The sequence below is a fragment of the Lissotriton helveticus genome, chromosome 1_1 (assembly GCF_964261635.1).
Source record: "Lissotriton helveticus chromosome 1_1, aLisHel1.1, whole genome shotgun sequence".
Taxonomy (NCBI): Eukaryota; Metazoa; Chordata; class Amphibia; order Caudata; family Salamandridae; genus Lissotriton; species Lissotriton helveticus.
The window spans coordinates 360595249-360608990 of NC_136057.1; the positions used below are offsets into that span (position 1 = coordinate 360595249).

Consider the following 13742-nt stretch of genomic DNA (forward strand, 5'->3'; position numbering starts at 1 on the left):
GTCCAGGGTCCACAAAGTTAGGTGTCACCATGGTGACACTGGCACAAGTGTCCCTATAGGCCTGAGCCATTTTGCCATTAATCAAAGGTGTCTGCCTGTATTTGCCCAAAGTATTGGGACTTATTTCAGGGGACATATCCATATCCCCTGTACAGACAAGGACAGCCTGAGTGAGTGTGCCAACTAAGTTGTCAGACCCCTCAGTACCCAAGGTTAACCCAACTAATGCCTTGGGAGGTACACTACCACTACTGACTGTACTAGGGGGTGCAGTTGCCTTAGGGGCTGTAGTGGCAGGAGTTTGTCCTCCTCTTTTGGTGCACTCACTAAACCAGTGAGATTTACTTTTACAGTACTGGCACCACCTTTTTGACTGGCCTTCTTGAGTCTTCTTCTTCTGGGAAGCCTGACCCCCACCCTCTTTGGTTTGTTGGGGACCTGGTGAAGACTTCTGGTCATTTTGCTCATTCTTAACATTACCCTTCTGGTCTGCTTTCTTCTGACCACCCTGGTTCTGGTTCTGGTTCTGCTTGATCCTTGTCCTGACCCATTTGTCTGCCTTCTTTCCCAATTCTTGGGGAGAGGTCAGATCTGAATCAACAAGGTGCTGGTGCAACAACTGGTTCTGACAATTGTTTAAAATTTGTTCTCTCATCATTAGATTATACAATCCTGTGTAATCTGTAACCTTGCTACCCAGCAACCAGCCCTCCAAAGCCTTAGTGGCACAATCCACAAAGTCAGACCAGTCCTGAGACTGAGTTTTCTGGGTGTCTCTGAACAGCAACCTGTACTGCTCAGTGGTTAAACCAAACCCATCAACCAGTGTATTCTTCAGGACCTGGTAATTGTTAGCATCCTCTACTCTTGTAGTGAGGAGCTTATCTCTACCTTTACCATCAAAGGAGAGCCACAGTATAGCTGCCCACTGACTCTGGGGAATGCACTGCACAGTGCAGGCCCTCTCCAGAGCAGCCATCCATTTCTGGATATCATCCCCTTGCTTAAAGGGGGGCACTATTTTAGTCAGGTGTTTAGTATCTAAACCCTTCTCTCTATCTCTTGGGAGATTGCTGCCACCAGTGGGTGCTAGCCCACTCATCTGCTGCTCTCTAGCAAAGGCAAGCTTCTCTTTGGCCAGGGCAAGTTCTTCCCTTTCAATCCTTAGTTCAGCTTGTCTCATTCTAGCTTCATGCTCTTTTCTCTGAGGGGAAGTAAATCTCCTCTGTGGAGGATTCCTTCTCCCCTGAGAAGAGGCATTAGAGTGCAGAGATCTATTGGAGTCCCTAGAAAGAGATCTATCTCTCCTAACTCCAAGGTTAGGCCCACTTCGGGTTAGTACTGGGGGTCCCCCAGATCCTAGCCCAAGTAAGTCTAAGTTGGTCCTGGTTAGCCTTCTGACTACCTCAAGACCTTTGTCTACCTCATCCCCAGAGAGTTCCTCCTGATCCTCCTCCTCCTCAACTGCATTGGCAATGTTGGGGAGGTCTGGATCCCCAGAGGTACCCTCTAAGGCTGGCATATTCCCATCTAGCTGAGAAAGCTTTCTCGCATCATAAGTCTCTAAGAGACCTATTAAAAAGGGAATGGTGGGGTTAGACCCCTGCTTCAGTTTTCTGGAGACACAGATCTGTCTCATCTCCTGGAAACTGAGAGCTGCATATCTTGAAGTGACCTGTGGAGGGTCAACACTGACCAGGGGAGTCTCAGTAGAATCTCCCTGGGTAGACATGCTTTTCTAGTGAGGTGTAAGTGGTGCACTTACCTACACTATATGTTTGCCTACTGATCCCTTGCTAGAGTTGTAGTTTAGGGTGTGCTAAGCCCTAGGAGCTACAACAGCTGGTTCAGTAGAACTCAGAGTATTCTAAGCTAAGTTATATGTACCTTTAGTACTTATGTGATCTTTCACAAGATATTCTTAGGGCATGTGTGGTAAAACAACAGCAAGCTCAAATCCCAACCGCTGCTCACCAATGTGAGAAGTTGGCCTGATGTGCAGTGTTCACTATTCTAGTGATCACTATATATCAGTCCAAACAACCCTTATTGATGATTGGTTGTAAGTCAACCTTATAGACCAGCTATCCTAGTAGCATGGATACGAGCAGTCTAAGGCTAAGACTCTAGAGGGCGTATTAAGCCAGCTGTTTTACCATCACATTACCCCTTGAACACCCAGTGAAAGGACACCACACAAGTGTTATGAAAATAAACAGTGTATTTATTAGAATCACAACAACCCTGTACTCTTTATGAGGACAGGGTGCTTGGCACACAACAAAACTCTTACGAAAATACTTAAGTTAGCACGTTATACACAAATGCCCGAGGGGCACGAAAAACCATATACTTAAAAAGTGGAATGCGAAATTACTAGCAGGTAAGTACAGTACTAATAGGCTTTGGAATCGCTAGGACTTAACTAGGGAATCGTTAGATTACTTCTAGGAGACCTAGGGGACTCGGGTGCAGAGTGTGCACTCTCACGCGGGATGCGGGACAAAGTCTATGGAGGCTAGTAAAGGCAAAGTTAGTGTTCACGGGCGAACCCGACCTGGTAGGAAGAAAACGACAGTGGATCCTGACCCTAGGATAGTGAGGCTATGCTGGGACACCGAAGTGCCGAAGTTACCTAGCCCAGGGGCTGCAGCTGCATAGGTCTGAAAAGACGTCGGGAATCTCGTTGCCGGACCAGGAGCCTGGAAGAAGGAAGTTGCTGGCAGGCGACCAGTGAAGGAAAGTTCGTTGGATCCAAGCCTGGATCGAGGAAGAAGAAACCTGAAAGCAGAGGGGACCAAGTTCTTGAATCACTAGCCAGTGATTAAGTGGGCACCAGGATGGCACCGGGCGAAGTCACCTTGACTAGGTGAGTGGGCGACGCTGGCTCTGCAGCTCTCACGGACCAGGAGGCGTTGTCGGCGACCAGGATGGAGAGGCGAGCTGTCCCACGATGGATGAAGCTGTCGGCGTCGAAGTTACCCAGGATTGGGCAACAAGCCTTGGCTAATTCAAGCCCACGCGGTGGACTCAAAATGGCGTCTTGAGTGGACCAGGAGGGTCCGGGGTGCTCCTCTTTTGGAAGGGAGCAAGGGCCAGCCTGGAGCAACCAGACCAGCAGCAGAAATGTCGTCGGGCGTCGTTTAGAAGGCCACAAGCCAGCGGGCTAGTAGCCAAACAGCGCGGTGAGCAGCAAAAAGCAGAAGGGCCCCACGCAGATCGTGGAGATGCTGGGAGGCTGCACTTCGGTGCTGGAGCTGCTCAGGGTCGGGGCTTCTCGGACCCCAAAGCACTCACCAGGAAATTACTCGGCGGGCTTGCTGGAAAGAAGTCGTGCAGTCTTGAAGATGGCCGGTCCCTCGAGGTCTCGTCACACCCACGAATCTCAGCGTGACTGATGATGCAGGTAGAGGTCAGAGGTGCCAGGGAAGCCGGTTCTCGTCGAGCTGGGCAGTCTTGATCCGGAGGAGAGACTTGCAGCAGACCGCAGTGTTCTTAAGATGGTGCCTGCGGATGCAAGGTGACTACTCCTTAGTCACAAGGGAGAAATCTTAGGAAGAAGTCTTGAGTTCCTTTCGTGGAAAGTAGTTTCAGGATTCAAAGATGATCTGATTTGGAAGGGGGCCAGTTCCTACCTTTATCCTGTAAAAAGGGGCTGGCACGCGACTAAGTCCTGCCCTAGGGGTGGGACTAGGAGGGGGGTGGTTACACCCACTTCCTTGGCGGGCTTTTCCCCAGCACAGGGTCTGGAGTGACCCTGGAACTGGTTCCAGCCAGCCTATGCACAGTGAGCACCGGGGTGCCACGTGCAGTCACCTTCCTCTAAAGCCCTGCCTACCTACAATACACAAAACCCTGTCTGGGACGGTGCTGGCACCGCCCCTGGCAGGAAACCCTTTGTCCTTATCTCCTGCTCTGGGAGGACTCCCAGCAGCAGGAGGGCAGACTTGTGTCTCGGTGGCAGCATCCATTTTGTGGAGCTGAGGCTCTGTTTGACTTTAACCGGGGTTAGGGGTTACATACATGTCGTGTCCCTCTAGAAGGGTGGAATGCTAACCCCGTCGCCAGAATTGGCGAGGGGTTAGTATTCCAATTCGTATGACACCTTACTCGACATGTTTTGATAAAGCGATACCAGAGTTGGCATATAACCGCGAGGATTATAATGCACTTAAGAGTATATGGTATGCGATATCATGGAAACGGCTAAGGGATGGATCCCGAAAGCCGCAGACAGGCTCAGCTCATGCCAGAGCACCATCTCACACGATTCCAAGCACTCTGCCTTCAGGATTGTTAAGGCCTGCCATAGGAGTGACTGATAGGAGATCTGTGTGTCCATTTTAGGGTTAGATATAGGTATACTATATCTAAAGCAAAGGGTGAGTACACCACCTTGCCCCAGCTGTCGTGCAGCCAGTTGTGTCAGTTTGGTTAGTCAGCCCAGGGGTGGCATAATACATGCTTCAGCCCCTGGGAGACTTCTGGGTACACCTCAGCCCTGGGTACAGGGACTTGGAGAGGGCCCAGTGCCAATTCAGTACCTGAGTACAATTTGGATAGAGAGAACAGCTAGGCTGTGGGTCTGATTAGCAGGCCCACAGCCAGGGAAAGTCGTAAACCAGTGCAGCAAAAAGCAAAAATTTGGGTGATCATAGGATTGCAGACCCTACTCTCCTACAGGAGGCCATGCTGAATCTTAGTTCCATGAGAAGTCATGAAACCTCTCTCTTGCCAGAGCACTCCAAAGTCGTGTACGACTCCGAATGCATAACGTGAATCTGTGTATATGTTAACTTTCAGGTTCTTGGCACGTATACAGGCTTGGGTCAGAGCAACTAGCTCTGCTGCTTGAGCAGACAGGGTATCAATACGGTGTGTTTCTATAACTTCAGTGTCCGTAGTCACTGCATACGCGGCTACTAGTTCTCCTGTACTTGTTCTCATACATGAACCATCCACATAAAGTGTCAGGTCAGGATCAGGTAATGCAATATCTGTCAAGTCTTGTCTTGGCTTTGTCATGGTGTTAACAACTTCCACACAGTCATGTGTGGCAGGATTTGAAGTAACTGAGGGTAACAGTGTAGCGGGATTTAAAATGTTGCAGCGTCTGATTTCTATGTGTGGCTGAAACAGTGTCAGTTCATAACCTGTTAAACGGGCAATTGTTAAGTGCTGAGTCTGTGTTCGGTTCAAAAGAACTTCCACGGAGTGTGGAACTTGTACTGTCAGGGAATGTCCTAACACTATGGAATCACTTTGTCTGATAGCTAGAGCTGTGGCTGCAACTGACTTGAGGCACGCAGGCAGAGCCTGGGCCACCGGATCTAATGTGCTAGAAAAATAAGCACAGGGCTTGTATTGTCCTGCTTGATCTTGTGTGAGAACAGATAATGCAGTACCATCACGTTCAGTAACAAAAAGTGTAAAAGGCTTACTGTAGTTTGGTGTTGCTAGAACAGGTGCTTGGCATAAAGCTTTCTTTAACTCATTGAAAACAAGTGTATGTTCCTGGGTCCAAGGGAGGACAGTCGATACGGCTGCCTCCTGTGTCGTTAACTGTATCAGTGGTTTGGCTAGATATGCGTACTGAGGAATCCATTGTCTACAGTAAGAAGTGAGGCCGATAAAAGCTCGTACCTCCTTCTGAGTCTTGGGCTGTGGAAGATGCGCTATTAACTGGATACGGTCAGGTGTCAACTGCCTACCCCTCTTGGACAGTAAGTGTCCCAAGTAGACCACTTGCTGGACACAGAACTGAAGCTTTGAAGGGGACACCTTGTGCCCCATCTCGGCCAGGAAATACAAGACTGTCAGTGACGCACGTTCGCAGTCACATTCAGAACGGGCTGTAATTAACAGATCATCGACATACTGGAGTAGGGCAGTGTCAGTTGGCATGTGAATATTGTCTAGTTGTCTTTTAAGTGCTTGACTGTAAATGCTAGGACTTTCTGTGAAACCTTGAGGAGCTCGTGTAAATTTATAGCTTCTTCCATTTAAACAGAATCCGAAAAGAAACTGGCTGTCTGGATGAATGGGGACACTAAAGAATGCGTTCTTGAGATCAATTACAGTAAAGAACGTGGCTTCAGAATCAATGGCAGTCAATAGGGAAGAAATATCTGGAACCACTGGGTACTGTGGTATGATACATTTATTAAGTTCTCGAAGGTCGATCACTAATCGATAACCTGGAGGTGCATTCGGATCAGTACGTTTCAGAATCGGAATGATAGGAGAATTACATACATTGGAGTCAGTTTCTACAACTACTCCTTGAACAATAAGTTCGTCAATAATTTTGGATAAGGCTGCTACAGCCTCAGGTGGCAATTTGTACTGTCTGATTCGTGGTAATACAACACCTTGTTTCAGAGTGACACGATAGGGTGTAATGTGCATACAACCTACATCAGTTGGACCTTGCGCCCATAAATGCTGTGGTACATTCAATAATCTTGGATCAAAATCACGTAATACATAATGACCTTTAAAATCTCGCAGGAACAGTCTTACTCCCTCCGGGGAGCAACAAATTATGGCACCTAATTCTTTCAGTGTCTTAATGCCTAATACATTTTCTGGACATGACTTCGTAAGTAACAAATCAGTAGTTCGGGACAGTGGACCAACTTCTAGAGTAACTGGTTTCGATATTTCATTAACAATAGGCTTTCCTGAAAATCCAAGGGAAACATTTCTTGAGCCTGAGAGCGGAGCCCCTGGAACCTCGTCATGACTGATGGTAGTCCTACTTGCCCCTGTATCAATCAGAAACTTTCTGTCTTTCCCTAATACTTGACTATGTACATAGGGACCCTCTTGATCTACAGGAATCTCGATGAGAGGCAAGCCAACCTCCCTCTCTAGGCTGTTTCATGAATACGGCTGATAATCTGGATACTCTGACTGTGCATACTGGTACATCTGCTGTGTAACGTGCTGTGTTGCAGCTATAGGCTGCGGTACTGTAACTGTCTGTTGTGCGTTCTGCGGTGGCTGGGAAGTCTGTAAAACTTGTTCTTGTCTAGGCGGACGCGGTCTCTCTTTAGTCTTACCAGTAGCTATGTTATGTTTCAGAACTGCACATTCGTTTATAAAATGACCTTGTTGTTTACAATAATTGCATGTCCCTTTAACGGGAGCTGTAGGATGACTGGCTTGATTCGGACCCCTCTTCTGACTGTCTTGTGGAACAGACTGTGTAACTAATACTTTCATTTTCGTGTCTTTCATACGTCTCTTTTCGTGTTCCTGCTCTTCCCTGATTCTGTTCTGGTGATACTGGAGCATCTGGAGCATCTGTGACGGAGTATTAGCTTGCCAAGAACTCTCGACTTTCAGTACTCGATTTTTAACTTGTGGACTTGAATTCTCGACTAGTTTGGTAACAAAAAGATGAGGGTACGATTCACTACTTGTTTTCAGACCACTATTAATAATGAAACATTTCTCGAATCTAGAATAAAAGTCACTAGTATCTTCATCTTGTTTCTGTTTACAGGCTGAGATGGCATCCCAGTCTTCCTTTTTCGTGGCTAGTAATCTTGGCAAGACTTGTATTAACAGTTCGGGCAAAGCTTTAGCTTTATCCCCAAGACCGGTACCTGGTACTCGTGTGTTATCTTCGGCTTCTAATGCGGACCAATCTATCTTATTCTCTCCCACCTCCCATTCTTTTTCTTTAAGTTTTTCATATATGCCCGCAGGCAACAAGACCTTTAACATTTTAATGATATCAGGATACGTGTATTCTCCCATACGGAGCATGTCTTTTAGTTCACGGTGGAACCCTGCTGGATCTTTATCATGACAGGGGATTAACTTTTTCATCTCCAAAAGTTCTATTTTCGTGATGGGGGTGTAAACAAATACTCGTTCTAGAGCACCCCCCGTTGTCTTAACTGGATGTACTTCTCGTAACGGATTCTGTCTGTCTATGTAGAATGATTTACTTTCTGGGGGTGAGACGTGAACAAAATGTGGATTCAGAAATGTTCGGTATTTGTGGCGCTGTTCTAGAATGACACTAATTAAATCGGTACCTAGACCTTTCCATCTGTACTGGAGTAACTCGTTCAATACATCATGTAAAGGACCTGGATCAGAATGCTGTTCCTCATACAGTGTAATGAGGTGCTGAATCATATACATACCCACCAGACGTTGCTCGGCTGGGGGCAGTTTAAGGAACATTTGTGCCACGATTTCATCTGGAAACGTGGTAGAATCACTAGTCCATCGGACTGCTGATCGGGCTCGTTCTTGTTCATGCATGGTATTAAGTTCACTATAACCTATTCGTGATTTCAGAATTTTATCGGTAGCTTGGAATACTTGCTCAAGAGAACATTGTTCTGGCACTGGAGGAGGAAAACTTTTCTTGTAATCTGGACGTGAATGTCTGTCGGAAAGTCTAGTTCTACCTACATACGCTATTCTGTCGGGATTCTCGCTGTCTACCTCTTCACTTGAAGAGTCATTCTCTTTCTCGGCTATTTTCCTTGCTTTCTCTTTTTCGTGTATGTCTAGAATTTCCTTACGGATTTTCCTGTACATAGCGTCTATACAATTCTGTGTCTTGTGTTTTCCCTCGGCTATATTATCACTCCACTTTGTCAGGACTTTCATCTTATCTTTATCTTTCTCAGGATAGTCTTGTTCTCTTATTAAACAGTTAATCAAAAACTGTAAAATCAGATGTTGAGTCTCGACTTTTCTGTGTGCCATAGCTTCGTGAATACTTTCTGGATCCTCCCCTGTACGGATAAAACGATATATTCTATCTAGATGGTCCTTCATGTCTGGCAGAGTAACCAAAAGGTGGTAACTCGTCGTAAACGTACTGAATACAGTATCATGTAATCTTCACCTGGTACTGAATCATATACGCAATCAGTAAGGTATTTCTTGAGGGCTGCGTAAGTAGAGACTTTCGGTGTACGTTGTAACGCTGCTTCTCTCAGCGTCATTCGTTTCGTTTGAGGCGGGGTGGTAGGAGCGCCTCCCGCCGCCCCTCCTGGGCTAGAGTCGTCAGGTAATACCGGACGTGCGGGTGCTGGTAACGTGACTGGTAAAACGGGTGCATTTACTGTAGGCTGGGCCGGGGGTACATTAACTTGGTCCCCGGGACCAGTGGCTGGAGGAACAGGGATTACATTATTAACAGGGAGCTGAGGTTGAACAGGCGGAATATGATTTGCATATTCTGGGACTGTATCGTCCAAATAGGACGAAAGAAAAATTTCAGCTGCGGTCGGTTTATGACGTAGCCTAGTCGGGACTAATGGTGGCGGAAAATTACTGGATGCTTCCGGGGTTGCCTTCGGCAAGCCCTCGGCAAGAAGAGGATACATGCCCCTTATAAGAGCATTTCTCTGTCTGTCTGACTGTTCTGCTCTAACTCGTTCACCTTCTTCTAGAAGTTCCCTTTCTTGGGCTCTCTCTGAGGATTCCCTACTTAACTCTGTTTTTCTGATTTCTTTTTCGGTTCTTCTATGAGATTCTTTGCGCCATAACTCGATGGCATCTTTCTGGGACTGTCGGGCTTTCTTTTTCCATAATGCCTCTTCTACTCGCATGATGCACTCGGCATCCCATGTACCTGATACAGGCCATCTATATTTCTCTTCTAGATCCTTGGTATAGTCGACCCATAAATCTAAATACAATATGGCACTTAAGCCATGCTTATGATACATAAAATGTCCTGGACTGTCCCTAGGCGGGACAGGAACTGATTCTTCGAGTAACCCTTTCCGGGTTCCTATCTGACGTAACTTGGAAAACAGAGGCATTCTAGACTCGAATCCAAACACAATACAATACACGATAAACACAGTAATGAATAGCAAAACAAATCACTCATACCACGACATTGAAAACACATTAAATAACATTAATAACAGTTCGAACAGAATATTACCTGGTACATTTAAAACATAATACTCGGACTTCTCGAGAACAGACTTACTAGAATTACTGGATGCACTGCTAAAACAGTACAGACCGGTCTCATAAAGAGACACGTCGGACCGTATCCACCTAGGTGGACACTTCGGACTGGATCTGCGTCCCCAAACCCAACGGACCAGAGACAAATTAATTGACCCTGTCTAGATACTACCCCAGCAACGGTACTCACCGGGCAGCAAGAACGGAAGGCCTCGGACTGGACTGGACTGCTACGACGTCGGATTACGAACTTCGGACTTCAGTTATAGGTGGGCCTCCGGATACCTCGGACCTTGTACTCTCGGCTTGGGCTCTGGTCGGGACTCGCCGCATTCCTCACCGCCTCGTCTGGATGCTGGACCGCAGTCTCCGTCTCCTCCGTGGGCCTGAGGGATACTTGAAGCAGAAATATCTGCACGTGCACGGCATGGTTCCGTCACGGCTGCAGAGGGTCAGGGGGCCTGCGTGGCTTCGCCGGCGCGCGGGGAAAGGGCAAGTCGCTATTCGGGCGCCATTAATTGGTAAATAAATAATTAATTACTGGTACTATTTTTGAATACATTGAATAAAACAGATAGCTCAATAAATAAGAGACAGGATTCGAGGTATCTGAGTCTAACAGGCTTTAATCAGGCATAAGGGAAGGGACAGGAACGAGATAGCCTGCACGGAAATAGAATGGATGGCAGCTGCAACGTCTAAGTAACAGTACAAGGTATATATACATTACAATTACATTCAATACAGTAGGCGTAGCAGTAGGCGTAGCAGTCGCGAAAGATAAGGACACATGGGCGTAACAAGAAGGCGTGTACAAGGCGTATACATGGACATGTGATGTAGACGTCACAGAAGTGTCATAAGATAGGCGGAAACATGGAGGGGGCTACCTGAGCAGCTGGGACCTTTAACCTAGTGGTGCATGCAAACGGGCTATGACGTGTGACTAGGGAGAACTGGGGGCTATGACTTCTGCACTAGAAGAGGAGACTAAAGTCTACGGTGTCAGGACGACATGTACCTATGGCATATCTGGTATCTTGTGTTTGGAGTACATGTTGATAGAAACTACAAGCTATCAGGGCAGAGGCTACTTGACTCTAAGGCTGGTGCATGCATATATTCTTCGTGTAATGCGTGTGCTATGAATCTTCTATGAATATTAATACAGTAATTCTCTTGCATGGAGACATAAAGACTAGACTATAGCTGAAGCTGTTTATACGGTTCAGTAGCTAAGGAATGCAAAGACGAGGAGCTGAACTGATAACTAGAAGCATAACATACTCTTGGCATACAGGCAGGCAGAGCTGCGCACCGCGGTGCGCGGAAGTAAGTGAAGGGTCAGGAATGCAGGTGGGGGCTGTATCGCTCCTCGGAGCGGGTTCAGAAGACTGGAGCTTGAATCTGGCGTCCGGGCCCTTTTGAGGCCTAGAAACGGGGACAATTCAATGAATTAACGTGTACACTGTAAATCGTGGTAACATAGGCCTAGTACTCGTTGCTTTCACGAGAACTGGAAACTGGCATACTAGAGTTGGACACAACTATAATTGCGTCTTTAATCGATCATAGGGGGATACATATGCATATTAATCATGCACATATAACATAGGATGGGGAACACGTAGGGACATAGAACAAGGCAAAATATAATTTTCCTCAGGTTCAAGAATGTTAATCCCAAATTTGAGAGATTCGTTTTTTTTTTTTGTTGTTGATAAAAGTATCAGCGACCAGCCACTATTCACTATGTATTCATTTTCGCAACCCTGATAAGTTGCTATCTGCACATTGGCAGGACCGCTATTCGCACACCCAGGAGCCCAAAGTGTCTGATCCTACTATTCTGTATCAGATTTGCATTTATTGGGTGCTCCTGTACCTGTTGAAACCAATAAACATATATTTTTTTAAACAAAAATCTGCACTGACACAAGGCATTTTGCAGGATTTTAAAATTAGGCAGAAACTGACTGTGAAAAAACAAAAATGGAAATTGTACCGGATTTAGTGTGGCTCGCAATTCGAGGTACTGGACATTGTCTTCATAGAGCTCCTTTAACCCTTCATAAATGTATCTCTTGAAGACTGGGGCAAAGGAGACGATGCTTATGGCAGCTTGGTAGGCACTTTTGAACTTTGTCCAGATGGAGCTCTGGGTTGGATAAGCCACCTCAGGATTCTCTGTAACCAGGGTCAGTTTCCTCACCAAACTGTGGAAAAAGAATCAGAAGTGATTCTTCACTAAACTGTGGAAACAAACATTAAACGTGGGAAGAATCATGAGAAACAGAAAGAGCATTTTTGGAGCTAGTGCAGCAAATGCGCTAGCCTCTTAAAATACATAATCAAAAACAGAACTAGAATGCAGATAGGCAATCTTCACCATCCATTTGCACAATATTCTGATCTAACATAGGGTACACACACACATCTTTCTTAGTCTTGATGGCCTTTAGGAGTAGTAAAGTTAGGATTCCTAACTTTCCTACTCCTAAATGCCTTTTGTGAATACCGAAAGTCGTAAAGTTAGGATTTTGTCTCAGATTACCTTTGTGAATCTGGCCCATTAGGTCTTTCTCTTTTGGTACTTTTGCCATCTTGGGCCATTCATATTGTTGTATTTATTTACTTTTGCCACTTTTATTGTTTGCAGCTTGTTGCATGTTTCATTTACTTTATCACGAGGGGCTACAGGCTTTGGCATGCGAAGAGCTCATAGAGCTGAAGGCCTACCTCTTCCATTCCTTTTCTCACAAGCAGGTGGTCTGCCCTTTACCTTCTGATTCTTTATTTCATCTCTAGCTAGACACTTAGAACCGGGCTCAGCTCTTTATCTAGCAGACAATGAGCCCACCTCTTCTAATGCTTTACCATCGCCAAAGCAAGGCTATACCAGTGGGTAATTTTGACACACTCAACAATGCGACCGTTCTTAATTCTTTAAGCCACTTGCTGCTTCATCGTAAAGAAATCTCTGATGACCTATTCAGTGGCATGAGGTGCTGTACCAAATACTAATGAAATATCAAATGAAATAGGCGCAAAGACCAGGCATTTGAGAAAATATACATATAGTAAAGCTAACATTCCATATTCTTACATACTGTTGAACCTGGCTGTATCTGCAGGGTCACCCCCAAACGTTTGCCTTATCTCCTGTTTGGCTGAATTCGTTTTAGTTGGCTTTAAGACTCTGTGCACTCTGTGTGTGTGCACTCACCCTAAAACATGGTAAGGTTGGTTACGCTTGATCAGCACATTTAATTTACTTGGAAATCACAAGACAAGTGGTACTACATGTACCCCAGGAATATAATTAGATGCTACTAGTGGGCCTGTAGCATTTATTGTTACACCCACAGAATTAGCCTCTTTAAACATGCTCAGGTCTGCCATTGCATCCTGTGTGCAGTTTTAAACTGACATTTCAACCGGGCAAAACAAACCTTTTGCCAGGCCTAAACCTCCCTTTTTCATTGTAGTTGTATTTATATAGCTCTTACTACCCCAGAAGAGGCGCTGAATCGCTTTCTGGTGAGTGGCACGCTAATTCGGAACCTAACGGTAGATTAATGGTGGATTAGTAGAAGGAAATTAAAATTGCTATTGACAGTGGTGTGAGTGGTACAAATTGTTCTCCTTATACGTGAACAGGGTGGTTAGTTTTTTGCAAGAAGTTCCAGCTGATGCCCCGGCCCTGGCAGGTGACAAAGTACCTACTCTCCTGTTTGCGGATGACACACTGCTGATATCCAAGACCCCAGCTGTGCTACAGA

The 13742-nt window shown here is 45.9% G+C and overlaps 1 protein-coding gene across 2 annotated transcripts in view; it reads right to left on the minus strand.

The window, feature by feature from the left end:
• Positions 1–13742, minus strand: part of LOC144808584 (adenosine deaminase 2-like) — a 468380-nt gene that overhangs the window by 282248 nt on the left and 172390 nt on the right. For both annotated transcript variants that reach the window (XM_078673647.1, XM_078673645.1), the window contains exon 5: positions 11966–12176. In XM_078673647.1, coding sequence (XP_078529773.1) covers positions 11966–12176 — 211 coding nt within the window. The remainder of the gene's footprint in view (positions 1–11965; positions 12177–13742) is intronic.